The 22,541-nt window shown below is 38.5% G+C and overlaps 1 protein-coding gene across 4 annotated transcripts in view; it reads right to left on the bottom strand.

Annotated features, from left to right (window-relative positions):
• Positions 1–16,181: 16,181 nt before the first annotated feature.
• LOC137295121 (delta-like protein D) overlaps positions 16,182–22,541 on the bottom strand; it is a 157,169-nt gene continuing 150,809 nt past the window's right edge. For 3 of the 4 annotated variants that reach the window (XM_067826440.1, XM_067826441.1, XM_067826442.1), the window contains 6 exons: positions 22,323–22,383; positions 21,316–21,446; positions 20,479–20,648; positions 20,115–20,328; positions 18,756–19,752; positions 16,182–18,491 (listed from right to left, as the gene is read on the bottom strand). In XM_067826440.1, coding sequence (XP_067682541.1) covers positions 18,356–18,491; positions 18,756–19,752; positions 20,115–20,328; positions 20,479–20,648; positions 21,316–21,446; positions 22,323–22,383 — 1,709 coding nt within the window. In that variant the 3' untranslated portion in view covers positions 16,182–18,355. The remainder of the gene's footprint in view (positions 18,492–18,755; positions 19,753–20,114; positions 20,329–20,478; positions 20,649–21,315; positions 21,447–22,322; positions 22,384–22,541) is intronic. The other variant, XM_067826443.1, reaches the window with a different exon arrangement.

Here is a 22,541-nt window from a genome sequence, read left to right as displayed (position 1 = left end):
GTGATATACTTGACAAAATAAGTTTAGGATATTGGTATTTTTATGATTGATATTTCATCAGTGTGTCAATGAAAATGGATCATTATTCATCATTTCCAAATTTACGTGTATCCCTAACTATTTTTTCCAGAATACTTACTCATTTCCCATCTTTCTTTGGAATAACATAGGAGACAAAAAAGATGGTTTCAGCCTCTTGGAAGATGGTGAAGGAGGATGGAGGCAGACGCTTAGACAATTTCAGTCTGTGGGAGGATTTTGGAGGAGGAAGGAGATAGATACAAAGATGGTTTCAGTCTGGGAGGTTGGTAGAGAAGGAAGGAGGTAGATACTAAGATGGTTTTATTCTTCAGCAGGATGGGAGAGTGATTTGAGAGAAATAAGATGAAGATTGTACAATACTATGCTTGACCTGTGAAGGGTTGATACGAGGTCTGTGCAAATGCAAGATAGGAAGAAAATGGAAGCTACATTAGAGTAAGGACATGAAGAGAAAAAAACAACTAAAGCATTATTTGTTCCATATTGAACTGATCAAGCTCTAAAATAGATACTCATCGCACAAAAGGAAAATGGAAATTATGTTTTTTAAAAGACATTTTTTTTGTTATCATGTGTGAATCTGCACCAATAGTTCTGTCTTGTATTCATCCAGCTGACTGATATTCTGAGTATGACATATATGCCATAACTTGCTGAATGACTGCGTGGTAAACATTTTTAACGTAGCAGGAAAACACTTAAAACAGCTGTGAGACCAGTGTTTTGTGGCTGTGTATTAATCATGGTGAAATAGGAGGCAAAGTCAAGTTATAAATCTTCAATACAGATGGCATTAATTTACGAAATGATAAAGATTTTTTTTTACGGCACAAAAAAATGAGTGAAAAAATTCCCCTCAGAGAAGATAATGCAGAATGGTAGTACAAGCGATGCTTCGTTAATTAACTTGCTGCAGTGATGTCATGAAAAACTCACCACTTTCATTAGCCACATTGGTGTGTTTTTTTTCATCAAGGCCAAAGTGAGCATGGGAGGCTGAAAGCAGTTAACAGGTATTGGTGGGGATTAATGTTGTGAAGGTGGACGGGAATAGGTGAAAACACTGGCAGGGGCAGACGTGTCTAAGTGAACAGACCAGCAGGAATATTACCGTGGGAAAGACAGGAAAATGGAAACTTGTTTGTTTCAAGATGGAGTTGGGTAACACTTTGATAAGGATCAAATGAGGCATTTGTGTTGATCTGTTTGATCATCAGTCAGGAGGTTGGTGGAGAGAGTTCACTTGTAATGGTGAAGAAGATATCATCGCTGATTGGATTTCAAGGAGTGTTAATCTCTACTGAACGTCATTATTAGTTTTCTCCTAGGGGATGTTTTGTGTCGAAAGCTTGATCAAAAGATAATTGGTCATTTTAAATGTAATTTGTTGACTATGTGATGTTGTGACTGTTTTTAGGTGTTGAACATTTGCCTTCTGGTATTGGAATCTTCCACCCGTCATGGACACTGACAGTTCATCAAATGGTTTTGGTTGTGGGGTGCCCTAGTGTTTTTGGACAATGGATTCAAATCCAAGATTTCATTTGGATCACCATCCATGGTTTGGCAGCAACAGTACCTGAATCTGACTCTGATCATTAATGAGGTGGAAGCATAGTGGGGAAAGCACTCTCTCTCTCTCACTCACTCACTCACTCACTCACTCACTCACTTACCCACTCACTAACTCACTTACCCACGCACTCATATCTTCAGGTAGCTGCAATCAGACATAATGTTAGCAGGATACAGCAATACAGATCAGCTGTATAATATGATGATTGTAATATCTCACTTTGTGGATCAGATTGTTATGCTCGCTGACTCTGATTGCATGTAATCTTCTCAGTTCAATGGGACACAAGACTTCCCTCACCCATCCACATGTAGCCCTCAGATTCAGCAGGACCATGGACGGTGACAGCAGAGACTCCATTCAGTCTTTCCTAGCAGGCAGTGATGGTATTCAGCTTGGAGAAATGTTCACCAAAAAATCATCCTTCAAAGATGCTTCGGACTTGATGTGCCATGTAATTGTTTCAGACATGGTTAATTCTATGGGTCAGTTTGCTATTTATTTTGTCAATCATATAAAATTATTTGCACTTAAATGATGATGCAGTTCTTTTGGACTTCTTCATATTGAGACAAGCTTCATTGATATCTCTGTGTGATTCATTCACAGTGACAGAGTAATTCAGTGCCATCAATATTACAGAATTAGCTGTGACATTTTATGCATTAAGCTCTCTCACTGCACATTAACCAAAGCTTTCTTATCAGAAAAACGCCTTGTGATATGCAGCATTGTTGCACAGTGATGTATTGGCAATAGTTTCAACTGTGCCAGGTGACATTTGCAGTGTGGCAACTAAAGAAACCCAAACGACTCTATTTATCCATTATTGGGTGATATGTGATATTGAATTGTGTTATTAATTGCCCAGATCATTGATAAACGCTGGATACAGCACAGGTTCCTGCTTCTGTAGACCCCTGCTACTGTTGCAACATATCTTTTTTTCTGTCATGAAAAAAAATTATGATAAGGTGATCAGTTTTGTGTGTGTGTTTCACACAGCCCTGGTGATCAAGCTCTTATTGACAGCTGAAATTGTTTTGTTTTGCCATAGACCAAGACCAGAAATGAAGAATTGGTCTCATTAACAAGATTCAAAGTGCCGACAAATATTAGAATAAATCTTTTCTGTACTTAACACATTTGATTCGAGTTTGAAATTCTTTATTACTTTGACAAATCCAGTATGCATCATGTTTAGAGTGATGGTTAATATAAGCATGTTTGCAAATATTATGTGTTTAATTGTGTATCTGATCAATCTTCACTAATGGATGAAAACAGAAATATTGAACTGATCACTGTGGAGATTCTTCTTAAAAGTGGTTGATTTTGTGTCAGGAAAGCTAGGAACACTGCCCATGATATATACATCACTGGCGTGTCTGGCCAGAACTAGATTATTTACAGTTTGACATCAGCATCAGGAATATTGCTAACTTAAACAACAATCTCACCAGTAAATTCCTCAAATACATCTTAGAAATATGTCTAATCCAGATCAGATGCGTAGGTATAGCACAGTGGTTGTAGTGTTCACTTTACCTCTGTGCAATCAGGGTTTGATGCTGCATGTGATATATTGCAGCACTCGAATCTTGTGTCCTTGGAAACTGGTAATTAGCACCAAAGTTAGACTGCAATGAAACCAACTGAAAAACATGAATGTATTAACTGTTACCTTTCAAAATACACCAACACAAGACAGGAATTCATTTCATGAAAACCATTACATCATTGGAATCAGAAAACAGAGACCCTGTTGTAGGTACCTAGTGCTGAAAGTGCAAAAGATGACAACTGATAGACACTGTTACAAAGCGGGAAAATATGTGCATCTATATATACAAGCATCTCTTCCTTTTAACTGTTGTGAACGCATGGCGGTGGTGTTTATTGTGCGGTTATGTACATCGCACATGTATTTGAGAAAGAAAAAACAGGCATTTTTCATGAAGGATTGTCGGTGTTGTGGGAGGGTGTATGCAACGACCAGGTACATGAGGCTCCGCAGGTGGGGGTGCAGATGCAAGAAAATACAGACTCTCCTTCAATATACTTGGTCTATTTAAAGTTCGTTGACATGTTGTTGAACCTTCTGTTTTCACCTATAACGGCTTAGGATGTACTTTACCAGACTGGAACATCTCCGTGTAAAGTAAACCACGACAGCAAAAACGGATCTTGGCAGCATTGCCGTGGCCTTGAAAGTTCTGTATAGTGTATTGACCTCATTGTTTGGACATCTTCAGAATCAGATATTGGTCATCTTTAGTTTCAAGTGTTCTAAGATTTTTAACAAACTGGTTTCATTGTTTTGAGTGACTCAAAAACGATATTACCCTTTGGCACAAAAATGATTTCAACATTCTCATATACTGATTTTTTTTCAATGATTCTGAAACCGTCTCAGTTAAGCACATTATATTTTTGTCAAGATAAGACTTGATTTATCAAGTGCATAAATGCCATTTGCTTTTTCCTGATCAGTTAATGACTCAAAAAGCGTCTCCTTCATTTCCAGGACCATCTGTTCAGAATGACTGAAGTATGAATATGATAGAAAGAAACTACTATAACATCTCGTATAAAAGGACAAGAACATGTAAAAATTCTTATCTATATTTTTACTATTATATTGATTGTCACAGGACAGTTACTTATAGTGTTTAAGAAGCAACAAAGACTACTTGTATTCCTGTTTCTTAGGGCAATACATATGTGACATACATGACATACACGAATCTGTATGATAGATTTGAACATGTTTGCATTATGACAGTGTTCTGAGTGTGTGCGAGGAGATGATTCATGAAAACATCAATTTGGACGAAAGGTGTTTATCAAGGAAGCCATGGTAGATGCATTGCAGTGAGTGAGTATTTTGTAAGGAGTTGTTTTCTTCTCGTTGGTAGACCAGTCTGCGTGGATGATGAGATTCACAGACTCTGGAGAAGGAGGAGGAGGGGCTGAAGGAGGGGGAAAGAGGAGGGAAGGACATTTCTCTTACTACATCTTCCTGACTAGGTGGGTGCAGTTTCAAGCTTTAGTCATTTTTGTCTGCTGAGACAGGTATCAGTTATACATACCACAAAATGTTAGTCAGGTGAATTGTGTGGTTGAGGAACATGGCTAGCATAGTGAGTTGAATGTGAGTCCATGGTACAAATGCATCTTATAGAGGCCCCAGAAGGGGATGAGTAAGATCATTCTGTACAAGACATATCACTACTGGAGATTTGCATGACAAACTTGCACACACAAAGTGTACCAAGGCCAAAGTGGAACTCAACACCCTTGGCATAGCGTACAGATTTCAGTAGATATGCAAAGGCATTTGTCCGTAAAGAGTGAAGTGAGTGCATATTTATTCCAACAAATTCACTAAGGTAGGTCATTCAGGCTCTCAGAAGCTCTTGCAAACACTTGCTAGCCAATGCATGATGTTTTGCAATGCTAAGTTACTGATTGAGTAGCAGAGTTTGTTGAATAGCTGTTATTCATAAAATATGACCTAAGGCCACACCAATTTTATTTCTTGTTTTACTGATTTTTGTCCACTGAAAACCTAAAGGCAGGCTGTGAAAAAAAAAATCCAATCAAAGTAATATTCCTATACTCAAAGTATTTTACCTTTGGCAATTTATAAAGTGAATATGGGTCACAAAACAACCTAAGAAGCATTTTCTTGTGAGTTTACATTTTTCACCAATAAAAACATTAGGATTTTATTTTTGAGTGGGAAAAATTTATTTTTAATTTTTTGCCTTTTCTTGAGAAAATATCGCAGGCAGATCCATAAAACAAGAGATAAAATTGGTCTGACCTAAGGGTATAACTCTGGTCAAAGTGTCAGTTTCTAAGATCAGCTGGCTATGGATTAGACAACATCTTAGTATCGTTTACTGGTTGTCACTTCATTTTGTTTGAAGCATTATGACAAAAACACATTTAAGATTTCTTTTCAAGGAGAATATTTAGTATGTATTCAGAGCGATTGACTGGGTTAGGTTCCAAGTTGATACCAAAGTAGTAAATATGCATGCCTCTCATGGAACCTTACTGAACCCTCTCTTCCTGCATGGTCCTGAACACGAGACAGATGCATTACAGTCTGACACAGATGATAAATGCAAGAAATGATTTATAACGTATACCTGTTATTCTGAATTGTAAAGAAATCATTCAAATACAACTTTGTTACTTATTTCATTTGGATGAGATCAATAATGCTTGAACATAGCTTAAATCAATTAGTTTGGGTAAATCATGCTGTTGCCCTCTGTGTAGAATACATGTTTTCAAGTTTTTGCACAGGTAAAACTTATTATCTGCCTGAGGCAAATAGTGGCACAAATTACTGGAAAAGATCACCGAAAATCACTGAAACACCAGGGCAGTGGGGTAGCCTAGTGGTTGAAGTGTTCGTTTGTCATGCCCAAGACCTGCATTCAGTTCCCCACATGGGGAATCTATGGTAAATCTCACTCACTGAAACTCTACTCGTATGTTGTCCTCAGAGGGTTTATTCCCCATTGTATCAAAGTGTCAGTACGTTATTGAAATAGTAGTTCAAAGTATATGTTTTAAGTTAAGATGAAGTCAAAGAAATGAAGTCACAAGCATTATATACTGGAGCTAACATGTTTACAGAAAGTCCTAGAAACTGATTGACATGAAAATTGCAGTCTTGCAAAATGCTCGAGTTCTCACTTATTGATTCTGGTTATAGTGCCCCTAATGTCATGTCATTACTACGGAGGCAATTAGTTCAACTCACATAGGTTTCCCAGAGAACCACACCCACATTATTTGTAAGAGGTGCTGGCATACTGGGTAAATATTCATTAGGATCCATCAGGTTTCCTTAATGACATCAAGGATAAATCATAAGTTCTGGGTTAAAAGAAAGTTATTTCTGTGTAAACAGAGCTTGAACAACAACCAAATGGCCATAAGCTAATATTTGTGCAATGTCAAACATGATGTCTCGATGTTATATAATCAGACACGTTGGTGAGTAAGTGGCTGTAGACCTCAAAGACTTGCCAGGTGGAGATCTCCTTTAGAAACAAGGAGGTCTTTAGTATGCCAGGTCAGATGATAAACACTATGAGCTGCTACTGACTGTTAGTAAAGCATCAATGATTTCATGCAAAAGGATGCATTATCTTGATTGAGATCAGTCCTTTGGCCTTACAGGTGTAATTGGTCCTTGGCACCCTATGTTTTTCACACGATTTTACCCCAAGATGTCTATGTTTGGTGAAATCAGTGTTAACCCTTAACCCTGAAAAGATGCAGCCCCTGAGGACCCAGACCCATGAAAAATTTTGGGTCCTGGTCAGAATAAGCAGGTCATACAATTTAATGTGGAAATAATTCTCTTAGTTAAAGGTTGTTGGAGAAGTGGTTTTCAGTCGGCTTTGGTCCTGATAGGTGACTTTAATTTTGAACGCTGGGTGAAATGGTTTGCTGTTATCATCATACTCAGATATGTAGATTTGCTTGAAGATATGGATTTGCTCGAAGAGGAGGATATCACTCGTAACATCAGTCACTGGTTTGTCAATTTGTAAACTTGATTCATTACAGGTTAGAATCATAAGACTGAAAATTACTGAGGCATTTTTATGGAGAAGTAGCAAATGTCATCTTTAATGATGGGTTCATGAGTTCATTTGAGAAAAGTGTGAAGCAAAGAGCCATGGTCCGTGTTCCCATATACAACATTAATAAAGCCTTTGACACTGTGTGTTTGAAGTACTAGAAGATCCATTAGGAAGAAACAACATGTTTACTGATCTACAGTGCAAATTAGATAGCAATTGAGTAAATGTATATCATGAGATGAGTGCTCGCTCAGAAATTGATTGCAAACAAGTGTGGGAAATTCTTCTGTGACAGGACAGATAGCTTGGCAGTGATCATGTGAACCAGTGCTGTGAGTGTTGTTTTTTCTGCACCAGACAACCTGTGTGTATGAAATCATTCAATGTTTGCTTATGTAAGTGTTGTTGAGGGATGATGAAGTGCTCTGGGAATAGTCTTCCCATATCTTTGATTGGCATTCTAGAAGTTGATGAAGTATGAGGACAATTTTTATGGCTATAAAACTTCATTGTCTATAGGTAACATTTCGACATAGTGTCTATGAAAGCTATTCACTTGCTTGATAATGACCTGAGAATCTGTTCTGAAATGTAGAGAATATAGAAGTTGTATATCCACAAAAATTGTCTTTATTCTTAGTCTTCCCATAGTCTGGTTGTTTTTGTCATATGTAGAAACATTTTCAACACTTACATTGCTATTTTCATATATCTGGAAACAATTTGAAGTCATACATGCAATTGTATGGAATCAGATCTCAGTTTATTTCTTTAGATGGACTTGAGAATGAAAAACACATCTTTAGATAGCTAGTTTCACCTGTCATAAACACTTTAAAAACAAGTGTCTCCTCATATGAGGAGATTCTGAGTTTGATTCTGTTGGTGTGTTTGACGATGGACTTTGTGGCGACAACACATTTTTACTGGTTCTAATTTCATTTTAAAGTTAATTCCATTTTCAGAGGTTTTCATTGTTGACTTAACAGCAGATGAACTTTGTAGTTAAAACACTTTCTGGTCATACTGAGGTGTTATTCTACAGAATCACTACAGTGATGATGATACAAAGGCTAAACATGCAGTAAAATCAAATTCACTCACTCACTTGGGACAATGGTGTCACAGATATTATATGTAATGTTATACTGCTTTTATGTTGATGAAAAACGCTATAAACATCTGCTGCCACATGTAACCATATCTGACTTCCTGAATCATTCATGTAGTACCACTACTTGATGAGCCAGATGTAAGTTTCATGAATATTGAAACTTCACATACAAAATACACATCTCATACTGTGGTGTTTATGTAACAGGGATGGAGACAAAGACATTTGAAATACATGTCTCTTCTCAGTAATTTTAATATCAGCCTGTGACCAAAAAAAACACCTTTCTGAGAATAGTACAAAAGTAGAAGGAATGCGGCCAGGGTAATTACCATTTCTGTGATAGTGTTACTTGTGTGACAAAGACATTAATTCTGTGACAGTGTGAGGACACGGTGAAAAACAATCCCCTCGAGGACTGTACGTCAATTCTCTTGTCTCATTATTCTAGTACTCTGTGTGAAGCTTGTCTTGTGATGCAGTAGGACTGATTGTCTTATAAAGTCTGTTAATTATGTATGTGGGAATGGTAAAGAAGTTCAGCTGATCACAGTGTGTTAGAAACTGTGGAAGGTGGCATTCCTCAAGCCGTGGGGCGTCACCCTTCCTCGAACTAGGTGGATTTACTACAAAGGTGAACTTTGCATGGGGATTATGAAGAACTTATTCTCAACACCATCAGGTGGTCAGGCTCACTGACTTGGTTGACACATCATCAGTTCCCAATTGCACAGATTGATGCTCATGCTGTTGATCAATGGATTGTCCAGACTTGAATATTTACAGACTGTCGCCATATAGCTGGAATATTGCTGAGTTCAGCATAAAGCTAAACTCACTCATATATGTCAGTTCAGAATTAAACTGTTTCAAAATCTCAAAAAAGTTTGTCTGTTGTTAATCTGTAGTACTTTTGATAAGTGAATGTTTTATACTTTGAACATGTGAAAAAGGATGAAGTTGTAAACATCTTTGTTTAAAAATCTTTGTTCTCAGCATATGTCAAATGAAGGTGAACTTAAGGAGTATTCAATAATTAAAGCAACTGTCATTAATAAAGGGAGGAGCTCCTTGGATGTTGAGATGGTAGTTCAGGCATGAAGTTCTACATTGGACAAATGGAGGCCATGGTCTAACAGCAAATGACAAGGACGTAGTAAGTGGTTGAAGATTTAATTATACTTCTCCTTGTTTCTATTGCTGTGACAGCTACTGGTACAATTGTTTCTGCTGCTGATGTATTCTTCCTTTTCTCATTACTATCAGTGTCATCAATATCAATTAACACTGTACATGGTCTAGTGGTTATAGCATCTTCCCTTGAGCTGAAAGTTAGTTGTTCAATTCCCAACTGTGTCATACTTAAAGATGTGAAAAGTCGGTACTTGTTATTGCTTGCCTGTGGGCATTAAAGGGACAAGGCGAGTATTTGTCAACTCAAAGTCAAACTATTGCATCCAAATCAGGTATCTTTGTTAATCTGAGTTCTTGAAACCATAGACCATAGATGCCACACCACAACACACCAACAACACAAGTATTCACTAAGGAATGAATGACAATGGTTTTATGTCATTTTTAGCAATATTGCAGCAATATTCATGTCAGGGGACACCAGAAATGGGCTTAACACGTTGTAGCTTTGATAATGATCATTTAGATCATTCAATGTTATTGCACTTCTTTAGTGACAGTCAGTTGGGTAGCTTAGTGGTTAAGGTGTTATCTAGTCACACTTAAGAGCTAGGTTTGATTGCAGACATGAGTATATTGTGTGAAGTCCATTTCTGGTGTGCTCTGCCATGATGTTTCTGGAATATTGTTAAAAGCAGCATAGAGCTTCACTCACTCACTCACTCACTCACTCATTCACTCATTCTGTCACTCACTCAGGCTGTTTATCTGCAGAAAGTATTGTATTCCAGTTTCATATATTGATGCTCATATCAATTGCCAGATTGCCAGGAACAGACTGCATTCTTTAAGACCGTCATCAGACAGTTGAAATGTTTGCTGAGTGAGTCATTGAATAGTAAAAAAAAATGAAATGTAAACAGAAATTCACATCACCCCCAAAAAAAACGTTTTACACTTTATCCAAATGTTACAAGCCATTGTCCACTAAAGTTTAAAGCCAGATTGACAAATTTGTGTAAATCAACAAGCTGCAGTATGAGGCTTCCCTTCAAGGGTGTTGACAAGTCTGAAGATGTTAGTAGTCTGATACACACGATAAATAAATGATACCCTAATCAATATCACTTTATATCATCCACAAATAAAATCGGCAGTAAACACCTGATGTGTTGCAGGATAGACTAACTAGATACTATGTGCTAGCATCCAACTGGAGATGTTATTTATAATGTATACAAGGCCAGGTCCCACATTGATTAAGGAAGCTGTTGTCACGCTGTTTCAAACATCCAGACTTATTAGTTCTAGGTAGCAAGGAGTGCTTTCTTTACACAATAACTGAAATTACCTTCATTTGCATATTTGTAGCCAATAACCTCGAAGTACAAATACATTTCCTGATTATTAATGACATAAAGTTGATATTGATATGTTTGATAATTCCCAGATATGGAGTTAGCCATGCATGGAATGTGTGGTGAATGTGTCAGCATATTTGACTTAACTATGTCACCTGTGAAAATGTCAATTTCATCAGGTTTATTGTGTGTCATGTATTTTTGTCATAAGAGTGTAGTATTTGATCACTAATTCACACAAACCTGTAATTAAACTAACAAAGGGAATACTTTTGACTGTTAAAGACACAAAAATCAAGTCAAAATTCAGCAGACATTTCCTCAAAGGCAACTAACATGTATACTTGTATTTGTTGAATTCCCAGCAGTTGTTCATTAACTGGGTGTTATTGCTAACTGTAGAAATTAGAAACTATTCATTATTCATTTTTTTCTACAGAAATAGTTCATATCGATTACTTGTATGCACAAACCTGTTCTTCTGAAGCCACTTCAGTGAGTCTGGGAAACACCTTGTAGAAATCATTAATGTATTGATATAGTTTTTGTATGTTTGCTTCGAGTCATGGAAACTCCATTGTGTGAGATTCAGTCTGTGATGGGTACTTGTGGGAGAGAGATCACTGGAGGGGTCACAAACACACTTGACAGACATGCGTTGGTCTTTGTGGTTGGATTTTAGAAAACACCTGGAAAATCAGTACAATGAAATTTATAGAAAAGGGCTCATCTGACCTATTTTTCTGGTGTTTTGGGTCATCACCAAAATAGATCCTTGGAGGGCCTGATTATTGCCAGGTGACCTGGTTGTTAAGGTCATTTAAGGCAGCAAAATTCTCTGCAGAGTTGCCTACCTTTGGCATACCATGATCCTATCCCATAGGTCTGAATCCCAGATTCGTAATGTTTATGACTAATAGATTGTCAAAACCGTCACTGTTATTGTTTCACCAAAACGTAGGGTAGTCCATTGGTCAAAAGCATCTGTTCCTCATGTGGAAGACCCAGGTTCTATTCCCACTTAGTTACAATGTGTGATGTTCATTTCTGGTGTCTTGGAATATTTCTAAAACAATTGCACAATACTGTCCTCATTCATTAAATTGTAAAATTTTGGAACTGTATTGTAGTAGTTGATTGAACACTCTGTGGCTATAGAACGTACTGCTGGCGGATGAGATGAGGTAGCCTAGTGGTGAAGCATTCACTCGGCATGCTGAAGACCCGGGTTGGATTACTCTCATGGGCACAGTGTGTGTCCATTTCTGGTGTCCCCTTCCATGATGTTGCTGGAATATTGCTAGAAGTGGCGTCAAACTACACTCACTCACTCACTCGTGTTAGCTAGTGCATAGTCAAGTCAGATATACTGACAATTGTTCACGTTAGAGAAATTCTTTAATCTGCAACTTAAGATGAGCATTACAAATTGGCCAAAATTGCTCTTACTACCCTTAGTTTAAAAGTACAGACACACATGAGGGTTTAAACTTAGGCAAGATATATATATTCTTGTGTTGGTGACTGGTATTGTAGACTGTCACTGGGTACCAGGATCTATAGATATACTTGCTGCTGACAGGTACGCTGCACCTACATCCTGCTCCGGCAGGTAAACATGCACTGCTATGCCATACCGTGGCCTACACCACTGATTCCTGGTAATCAAGTTGAACGCATTACACTTAGGGCTTGGCGATGAACCACACAAGTCTTCTTGTACACGACCCACAGGGGCTGGCCATGCTGTTGTAGATTAGACACAAGCAGAGGCTGCCCATTGTTGTTGTGATAGTGGACTAGACACAAGCAGAGGCTGCCCATTGTTGTTGTGATTGTGGACTAGACACAAGCAGAGGTTGGCCATTGTTGTTGTGATTGTGGACTAGACACAAGCAGAGGTTGGCCATTGTTGTTGTGATTGTGGACTAGACACAAGCAGAGGCTGCCCATTGTTGTTGTGATTGTGGACTAGACACAAGCAGAGGCTGCCCATTGTTGTTGTGATTGTGGACTAGACACAACCAGAGGCTGCCCATTGTTGTTATGATTGTGGACTAGACACAACCAGAGGCTGCCCATTGTTGTTGTGATTGTGGACTAGACACAAGCAGAGGCTGCCCATTGTTGTTGTGATTGTGGACTAGACACAACCAGAGGTTGGCCATTGTTGTTGTGATTGTGGACTAGACACAACCAGAGGTTGGCCATTGTTGTTGTGATAGTGGACTAGACACAACCAGAGGTTGGCCATTGTTGTTGTGATTGTGGACTAGACACAACCAGAGGCTGCCCATTGTTGTTGTGATTGTGGACTAGACACAACCAGAGGCTGCCCATTGTTGTTGTGATTGTGGACTAGACACGTAAAAGCTTACCAATATGTGGGTCTAATGGTGACAGCATTCACTCCTCATGACCCTGGTTCATTTTGCAACATATATTACTGCCTCAGTATTCCATGGATGTAAAATCTTGATCTGAATCTGTGGTCTTTTAATAAACGTATTCCTGTGATGAACATAATTGTGTTTGTGTTATTCACAATATTTGTTTTAATTTTTTTCTCCTGTATGGAATTGAATCTCAGATCAACATAATTCCAATAAAATTAAGGTTGCCACAGTCATTTCACCATCTTAACCAAAATGGCATAAGTCCATGTATTAGAAAAATAGAATAACCTCACTGAGATCCTTTTGCATGAATTTTTTTTTAAATGACACATATTTGTTGTACAAGAATACCTGTCACTACGAACTGATACACAATAGTTAGCATGTTTGCTGGCATGGCATCCTGATTTGAAGTGATTATATACAAGGTGTTGCAGGACAACAGCCTGTACTAGAAAATACCTGTAGCCTTGAAGAATCATAAAAGTTTATTGAAGATGTCTGGCAAAGATGTAAAAGGATTGGCACTTATGGAGTTCTAAGGATGAAATGAAGGTAGAGCAGAAATAGGCCAAAGTGATCGGAAGCTGATTTAACTTTCACTATATTTCTGCTACACTCCTTCGTACACAGCCAACGAAAAACACCTCCCAGGAAAAAAGCCACAAGATGCTTACTACGACAAAAAAGATAATTGTTTATGCCTCATCCCTACTACCTTGCCCTACCCTCCGCCTACTGAAATGGAAGTTTGGCGAGATTCCTAGACGAGAGCTTGTAATCATAAACTCTGAATTGCAGGAGCAGCCGAAGCAGATTGGTCTTCTCATTGATGTTTCAGGCCAACCCATCCAGCGAGACCTGTCGTCAGTCCAGGTACCCACACCTGAATCTGTCTGATTATTGTGGTGAGGGCTTCATTTCAGAGTTATTTTGGGACTAATGAGAATATGATAGTCTGATAAGTGCAAGCAAATGTTTGGATTTCAAGATGAACAACTTAATAATTTCCACATCCAGGCTTAGATGACTAAGAATGTAAGAGCACTATAATATGGATTACTTTGTGGAGCTACTCTCGGCAGCCTTGTTCATTTAAGAGGAGTGTTTTTCAAAGCAGTGAGGGACAACAGAAATAGACTTCACACATTCTGTCTGTCTGTGGAATCAAACCCAGAAAGAAAATGCTTTAACAATTAGACTACTGTACCACCCCTGTTTCAAATGATAAAATAATGTAAATGTTCAAAATTTCTAAACGACCTTGGAGTTTCTTTACATGCATCTTAGAATGCTTCTTACTATAGAACATAAGGTTTGTGAAATCAGAATGACAGTATCCTTTTGTTGATGAAATTCTTCATTAAAAATACAGCCAGCAGTTAAATAATCACTGACTGCTCTAGTTTAAACTAAAGCTTGTAACCCAGTGTTTGTAATGCATAGGATCAATTGGGTTAGAATATGCGAGTCCACTGATGAGTTTGTGAGGTGAAATATTCCCTTCCAAGAAGCCCAATCTAATCCTGTATCTTACTCATACTATATTCAGCCAACAGCTATTAGGAAGCACTGAAAAGATTTGATAAATGAAAATTTGACATTAGTCCATCAGGGGTGATTTAGAGATTTAGTTGACCCTCTTTATCACTCCTGGTTTGGCAGAAGAAACCACCCAAGACATTAGAAAAGCACTTGACATTGCCTGAAGTTGATTGATTTGGGGAGTCCGGTGGGAAGGTTGGCACAATTTGAAAGCTGGTCCGTTGGGTATGGGATCACTGATAAGATCACTCAGATAATGTGTAACATGCAGTATGTCCTTGTTTGGATTGGTCAATCAATGGCCACCAGAAACACCAATACTGCAGTCATTGTACACCATTGCCGCAATCTGTGCTTCTCTGTGTCAACAGTTACGAGAACGTTCAAACAGATTTAATTTTACTTCTAAGTCATTGCCAGTCACTTTGCTAATTGAAACTGTAAAATAACTGTCACAATCCATTTGATTGAACTCTTTCAAGTGAAAATGTTAGGAAATTGGAATTGGTGTTCAGACATTTTTAAAGGGTAATTTGATTATATGAAAGCTTTCAGTGGATTGTCTTGCTGTTTTCAAGTCTGAATTGGTCTGGAGGAACATCTCTCAGCAGCAGTTGACAGTCGCAGTTCCTTCACATTGCTTTCATTTAATTAACTTTATAGATTGCATGTTAAGTTTGCAAATACAGCAATGATTCATTCTGAAAGCATCACCCGTTCTTGCATCCTCGCGTGCAACCAAATTCAAACAGCAGCTTAAAATTCAAGGCACATTAAATAATAACCAATAAGATGATCCTGCGTGAATACATTCCAGAAGGCACCATGTTTTTGACGCTGTCAGTTTAGTAAAGGGAGTAACCACAGCATGTGTGATAATATAGCACTGTATGAATTATTGTTTTTCTCTGCTCTCTTCAAGGTCTTGAAGAGGTATTGTTTCTGTTGAAGAGTGTCTTCAAGCTTAATAACTGGCCCTGTTTCATTAAAGCGCAACTCTCCTGTAAAATCTATATTGTGCAGAAATACTATCTTGAACCAAATGGGAACCTAATGCCCTTAGCTTTGACAAGTGGCTGTGATGACCTTGTTCTTGAAGTGTGCGATAGAAATGTTATATTTTGACTGATAATTATGCAAGGATATAAGATGACTAAGGTGTTGGTATACATCAGTCTTGTGAAATTATGGCTTTAATGCACTGTGTATTCCTAACTGACGTAGTGAGTATTGCACCATATAAAGCTGTTGTACAGGATTTTTTACACCTGAGTTCAGGTAACCTTGGAAACAAGGTATGGCTGCATTCCAGTAGATTCCATCCAGAATACCTGTCACCAGAGGTAATATGAACTTCATGCAGCGATGATATTGAAAACAGACAACATTGACTTCAAATTTGAAAAAATAAGTGATTGTGACCTCTTTATTTAATGATATCGAGAAATACCAATAGTATTAATAGTATAGAAGTAATAACAGTCATATATACAATTTCATTTTTGCTATAAATATACATATTATGTACATACAGACATCACAGGCATACGGGAAAGCTGTGCAGACACAATGTGAAGATGATGCATGGCGAAAACGAACAGTGATAGATGAGTGAGTGAAAGATGGTCACATGACTCGTGGTCACATGGCATACTAGAGACATGTCATAAAACGCCCTTTTTTTGCATGAAAACTGACATTGTTAAAGCTCTCAGTGGATATGCTCATGGGGAGGTCAAAACTTCCATTGTAATTCTTTTTGAAGGCATAACAAGTTGGATGTCAGTTTAATCTGAAAGTCATAACAAAACCAGGAATAACAAACACACACCAAAATAACATGTTTTTTCTTCTTCCTTGGTTAACTGAGTTTACAACTGGGAAGTTTTGACATCGAAAATCGAAAGCGGCCATGAGCAACCCAGGGATTTGCCACCAGATGAGTCAATGGAATGATGGGAAGAATAAATAACTGCATCTTGGTATTAAAGGTCGGGGGCACCTATATACCCCACCTCCCCTATCTTTGTTACAGTGTGTTTGTTCAGCCTACTGTAAAACAGTGTGGGGTATGCTTTGATTTCCATCCAGTAAATTAAATAGTTTATATTTTCTATAGCTTGTATCAAAATTTGTAAGCATCACAACATTTCAAATATTTCAAAAATAGATTCTAATCATTTCATGTTTATCTTATACACAAATATCTTATTACAAAATTAGTTCAAGCTTTCAGTACACTCAATGAGAAAAATCACTGAACATATTGAAGTTGTCTTCTTAAAGCAAAAGCAAGTTCACATGCATTTTCCACAACTGTTATAATATTTCAAAATTTGAGACAAACTATAGTTAATTTAACAGTCATAACTGATTTGAAAATGGCAACAACTTACTACCGTGGGTGAGAAGACCTCACCGGTAATTTGTCAATAACTTAATCAACCTGGTCAATCATTACACAATCAACACATCAGTTTCCATGAGAATTCTATACAGTAGTTTTTACACAAGCGGGTTGCTGTCAAAGTGCCATAACTTAACAATCTATAGTGGTATTTATAGTGTGGGTATTATGACAAGCAATCAACTAATGGTATTCAAAAAAAAAAAAAAAAAAAAATCAGAAAAACATGAACGCTTATTTTGTCATTGCGTCACAGAATTGTAAATTGTACCAACGACACTTGGACAGCGACCCTGGCAACTATTATAATTATCATCGTCATTATCACGATGCAACAATCTGTACATTACTCTGTGTGTAACGCAATTTAACAAGACTAGAAAACCACATAGAGCCAGATAGATAGGTCTGTGAGCTGGGACAACTCTGCCTTATTGGGCCATGTTATAGGCAAATACTTTTTCATATTGGTTTGAACAGATTGCACAAAAATGTACCAAGTACTGGAACTAGCACACAAGTAACTACTGTGAGGGACCCTCAGAACAAATCCACTATTTGGTAGTGTCCAGTACAAGTCCATGGAAATAGTCTTCCCAAGATGGTTAAGCAGTAATGTCCTCATGAATAGTCACGTGATCAGTGTCAACCAATCAGACTCACACCCAAGAAGTCTCAACCAATCATCAGTTCGCATGAAGCAATGCATTGTGGGAAGGAACGTTGTCCATGAGAAGTGGAAATGGCAGTGGCCTACAGGGTGCCGATGTCCGTCCACCTGTCGGTATTGGTCTCAGTTTTGTCCTCACTGCACTGGTTTTATGGAATTACATTCCCATGTATATTGAAACTCCCAGTTCAATGAGATAATTTCTCATAAAGATGCCCTCATATTCAATCGCAGAATGCAAGCCTATTGGCTTTGTCCTCATCACTGTTCCACAAAGCTTTGCATAATATTGTACAAGGCTCAGAAGCCGTCTGTTAAACAACACATTATAAATAATCTCGTATGAACAACAGCATCCAGGCAGCTTCTTCAACTGTACAACGTTCATATTGCATCTCTATACAAAACAAAGGCACTTAAATAACACTGACAAATCATGCGGTATGTATTTTACAGCAATGCACTGATGTATGCTGGAGTCACTGTCTCACACTGTTAGACCTCCGTGGCCAACACTTCCTCACAATGTGAATGGAGATTGGGAGGCTCTAACACTAAAATAGAGTTTCTGTTTGTCTCTGAATAGGAAGGTTTTGCAATATTTTCTTCTAAGTCCCGTGGACTGTAGTCACTGAAAAAAAGATAAGGATATATTAAAACATCTTCAGAAATCAACATAAAAAATACAAACAGTCAATACCCTTATCAAAATTAGATATCTTAGGCTTCAAATGATGAACATCTATTCAACCAAACCAGAATTTACATGTAAACTGGTCAAGGGGAACCAAAGTGAAAGATATTTTATGTAACAAGCATTAACTTCTTTGTTGAACCAGCAGTGAAAATGCTGCTGTTTATTAACAAATTGAACATCAAACCGAGTCCAACTTACCTAATGGAACTAGAATCCACTGGGGAAGATGCAGCCAGGTCCAACCTCCTGGAAGGTTTTTCATAATCAAAGTCTAAGTCTTTTGGTAAGTATGTTGGTGGCTGATCATGTGTATTTAAGTCTTTCATAAATTGTCTGCTATTGGATTTTTCTAAAAGATGTTTTGAATTTTTCCTATTTAAGTCTTGTTCCTCATTGCTATTTTTAATACTTGAACTATTTGAAGTGCTCTGAGGGATTGTGGTAAAAATGTGAGAGTCCACACACTTGACAGAGTTGTTGATGTTGTTGACGATGTTTTGTTGTCTTTCTATCTCCATATTTTCATGCATCATGTGGTGACGTTTGCGACACAAACACACTGTCACCAGAACAATGATGAGCACGAGAGGGACTCCAGATCCCACACAAATAATAATGAGGAGTTGGGATGTGGTCAGTCTATCCTCGCCTCGGTGATAGGTCACAACACCAGTATTGTTGCCTTCAGTTGTCTCTGTCACCACCACCTCTGTAGTTTCAGCAGGAACAGTTGTCGGAGTGGTCTGTTCAACTCGTGGTGTGGTCTGGCCTTCAACATATTGGCAGTTGTTGCCCCAGAATCCTTCCGTACATTTACAGTTGTAATCGCCAACGCGGTCAATACAGGTTGCTCCATTCTGGCAAGGTCTTGACTCACATTCATCAATATTTATCTCACACGTTTTTCCAGTAAATCCAATAGCACAGGTGCAAGAAAAATCATTGATCCTATCATGGCAAGAACCACCATTAGCACATGGCCGCACGATGCAGTCATCAACATTGCTCTGACACAAAGGTCCGACAAAGCCTGGCACACAGCGACATGTGAAGTCATTGAAGCCATCCACACAGGTTCCATTGTTGAGACAAGGATTCTGGACACAGTTATCCTCATTCTCTTCACATGTAGGACCACTGTATCCAGTGTTGCAAACACAGCGGAATCCATTCAACTGGTCAATGCACCGACCTTCTGAAATGAACAAGTATATTATTAGTCACATGCCGGTATGCACAATTGCCACTATTCAATCATACGTAATATGATCCAGTAAACAAATTGTCATTGTACTATGTAGTGTGGCAATACAAGAAGATGATTTTACCATGTGACATGGCAATACACAGTGATGATCGGCAATAATTGATGATTGTATTATATAACAAGCCATACATAATGATTGTAATATGTATCAAGGCAATACATAATGATTGTACAGTGTATCATGACAATTGTACATTGGGAAATAAATAATAAATAATAATATAAACAAAACAAAAAGCTAAGTGTCTTAGAAATCCAGAGAATGGCCTTGATGGTTCACCAAAACCTACCGTTTTTGCATGGGTTGCCTGCACACTCATTCTTCTCATTATCGCAGTTGAAGCCTTCATATCCAAGGGGACAAATACACTTGTAGGACTCCTTGTCTTCAAGGCAAGTTCCCCCATTACTGCATGGCTTCGTCTCGCAGGAGTTGGCTGTGTTCTCACACTGTTTCCCATAGAAGCCTTGAGTACAGTCACACAAGAACCCAGTTCCAAAATCCTGTAACAAATAGTCAGTAAATGTGACCGCCCAACCACAGAAAAGTGTCTTTGCAAACACTTCTATCATATACAGTTATTTTTAACAAATATTTTAAATTTACAGAAATACCAACTATAATGTCATCTGGAACTTGTTTCTCAAACTTACCCTGCATGTTCCACCGTTCATACATGGTTGGCGTTCACAGTCGTCGATTTCAATCTCGCAGTTAGTACCTGTGTACCCAGTGGGACAAGCACAGGTGTAGCTGCCCTGCCCGGTATTGGTGCACGTGCCGCCATTCCTGCACGGCATGTGGTGCGTGCAGTAGTTCAGATCTACAATGAAACAGTTATTTGTTAGAAACGTTCATGGACAAACAATTTATTGGAACCATAAACAGGAACTAAGTTATTGACCATTTTGCAAGTCACCCTGATTCTTGAACAAGCTAATACTTCTATCATGTCAAATAATACCACAAAACCACGGCACGTTACGTCTGATAATACAGTGTGTTTATAGTCGCGGCTCTATCGATCATTGTAGCGCACAGTTTGTCAGTATAGGCATATGAGCGCTGTGACGTATGGCCATGTCATGTCAAACTGCCTTAGTCAGCCAATGAAATCCGTCACCAGCTGCCAGGTGTATTGCCATGTTCGAGGCTTCTTCTTGTCGTTGAAATGAAGCCGATTATAAAATTGGCCATTCAATCGACCAAAGGCTACGCAGACTGTCGATATTTGCCACCGTTTTACATCAGATTGCATAATAATTTGATAATGTCCCGCCAATGACGGACGTTTATAATCGTTAGGTTGATGCCTATATTAATGTTCAGGTTTCAGAACAAAACCAATTCTTGATCCACTGACACTTTTTGAAATGGCCACTTGATGAAAATCAAGGAAAACATAACTACCCGTACAGATACTGTTTCAAAAAACCAAGAACATGCATCATTGTGGAGGCAATGCCAGAAGTATTGATGTAGAAACACACCTTGGTTGCAGAAGAGACCGCCCCAGCCCTCTTCACAATTGCATTCCCAGGGTTTCTTACAGGAACCGTGTTGGCACCCTGGGTAAGGGATGCACTTATCACAAAATGTCCCTTGAAAGCCCATGCGGCATCTGAAAAGAAGAGCAAATATTGAACTAACTGCATCGAACTAAGCCTCTTTGCACCAAACATGTTCCACTAATCAGCTTTTAACTTCCAACACTGGCTGACTTTCATAATGTGTTTTGACAGCAGAATACATACTTACGTTATCGTGCTTTTGATTAAATGTATTCAGGCGTTTACTTATTTCTTCAAGGGGTTATGCCAGTAATTTTGTTGATAGAAATTCAGTTGTGTTTCAATGAAGGATTACATTAGTACCAAATACAACAAGGTCGAACCATGTAAAGTTGAGTAGAAACCCAGCTTGAATATTTCTGTTTAGTGGGTTCATTTCCGAAAGACATTAAACACAAGATGTGCTCGGCTGGCTGGTCAAGATCGCTGGCAGACCATATAAATCACCATAAAACAGCCTAGCAAGGACAGTCTTCCAGACCAGTTGTGCTAATGTTTGCACACAATTAATTAGTATATATAAACCTTGAAACTGAAAACTGTGCTGCGTGGCAATTACATGTAGCTCGAGCCTCGCGTATTTCACAAGATAGTACACGAATTTTATTGGGTACAGACAGAAAAGATTGGAACTTGACGACGCAACTTCTAACGCAGAGGATGCGCAGGGATAACGTCGGGGGTGGGGGGTGGGATCAGATACACTATACCAACACGCGCAACTTTCCCACGCTGCCCCAACTGTTCCCCGACTTCAAGTCGCGTGCCTACGTCCTCACCGGCTGTTTCTTTAACCATATGTGATGCAACTTCTAGGGCTGGTATTATCCAGGCATGTATTTCGGGAACGCGATCCTGCTCCGACAGACCTGATAGCGACCACGGTGAGATAGCTCTTTTGAAGACAAACACAGAGAGGTACTTACTCGCATTCATTCGGCTGGTCGCAGAACCCATTATCCTTGTGACAATCAGGCAAGCAGATAGCTGGAAGAAAGAACAATATGATGTTATTTTTCTATAAGGCCTCTAAAAAACCCATGGAATCTTTTTTTTAATTTATTTATATAACCAACACACTTCGCCTTAAGACTACGCCATCCTCAGTGACATGTCAGGGAGATGTTTTCCCCCCTCTTTAAACA

The sequence above is a fragment of the Haliotis asinina genome, chromosome 8 (genome assembly GCF_037392515.1).
Source record: "Haliotis asinina isolate JCU_RB_2024 chromosome 8, JCU_Hal_asi_v2, whole genome shotgun sequence".
In the NCBI taxonomy this organism is placed as follows: Eukaryota; Metazoa; Mollusca; class Gastropoda; order Lepetellida; family Haliotidae; genus Haliotis; species Haliotis asinina.
Note: the sequence above shows the minus strand (reverse complement) of the source record. Positions and strands in the feature narration are given on the sequence as shown.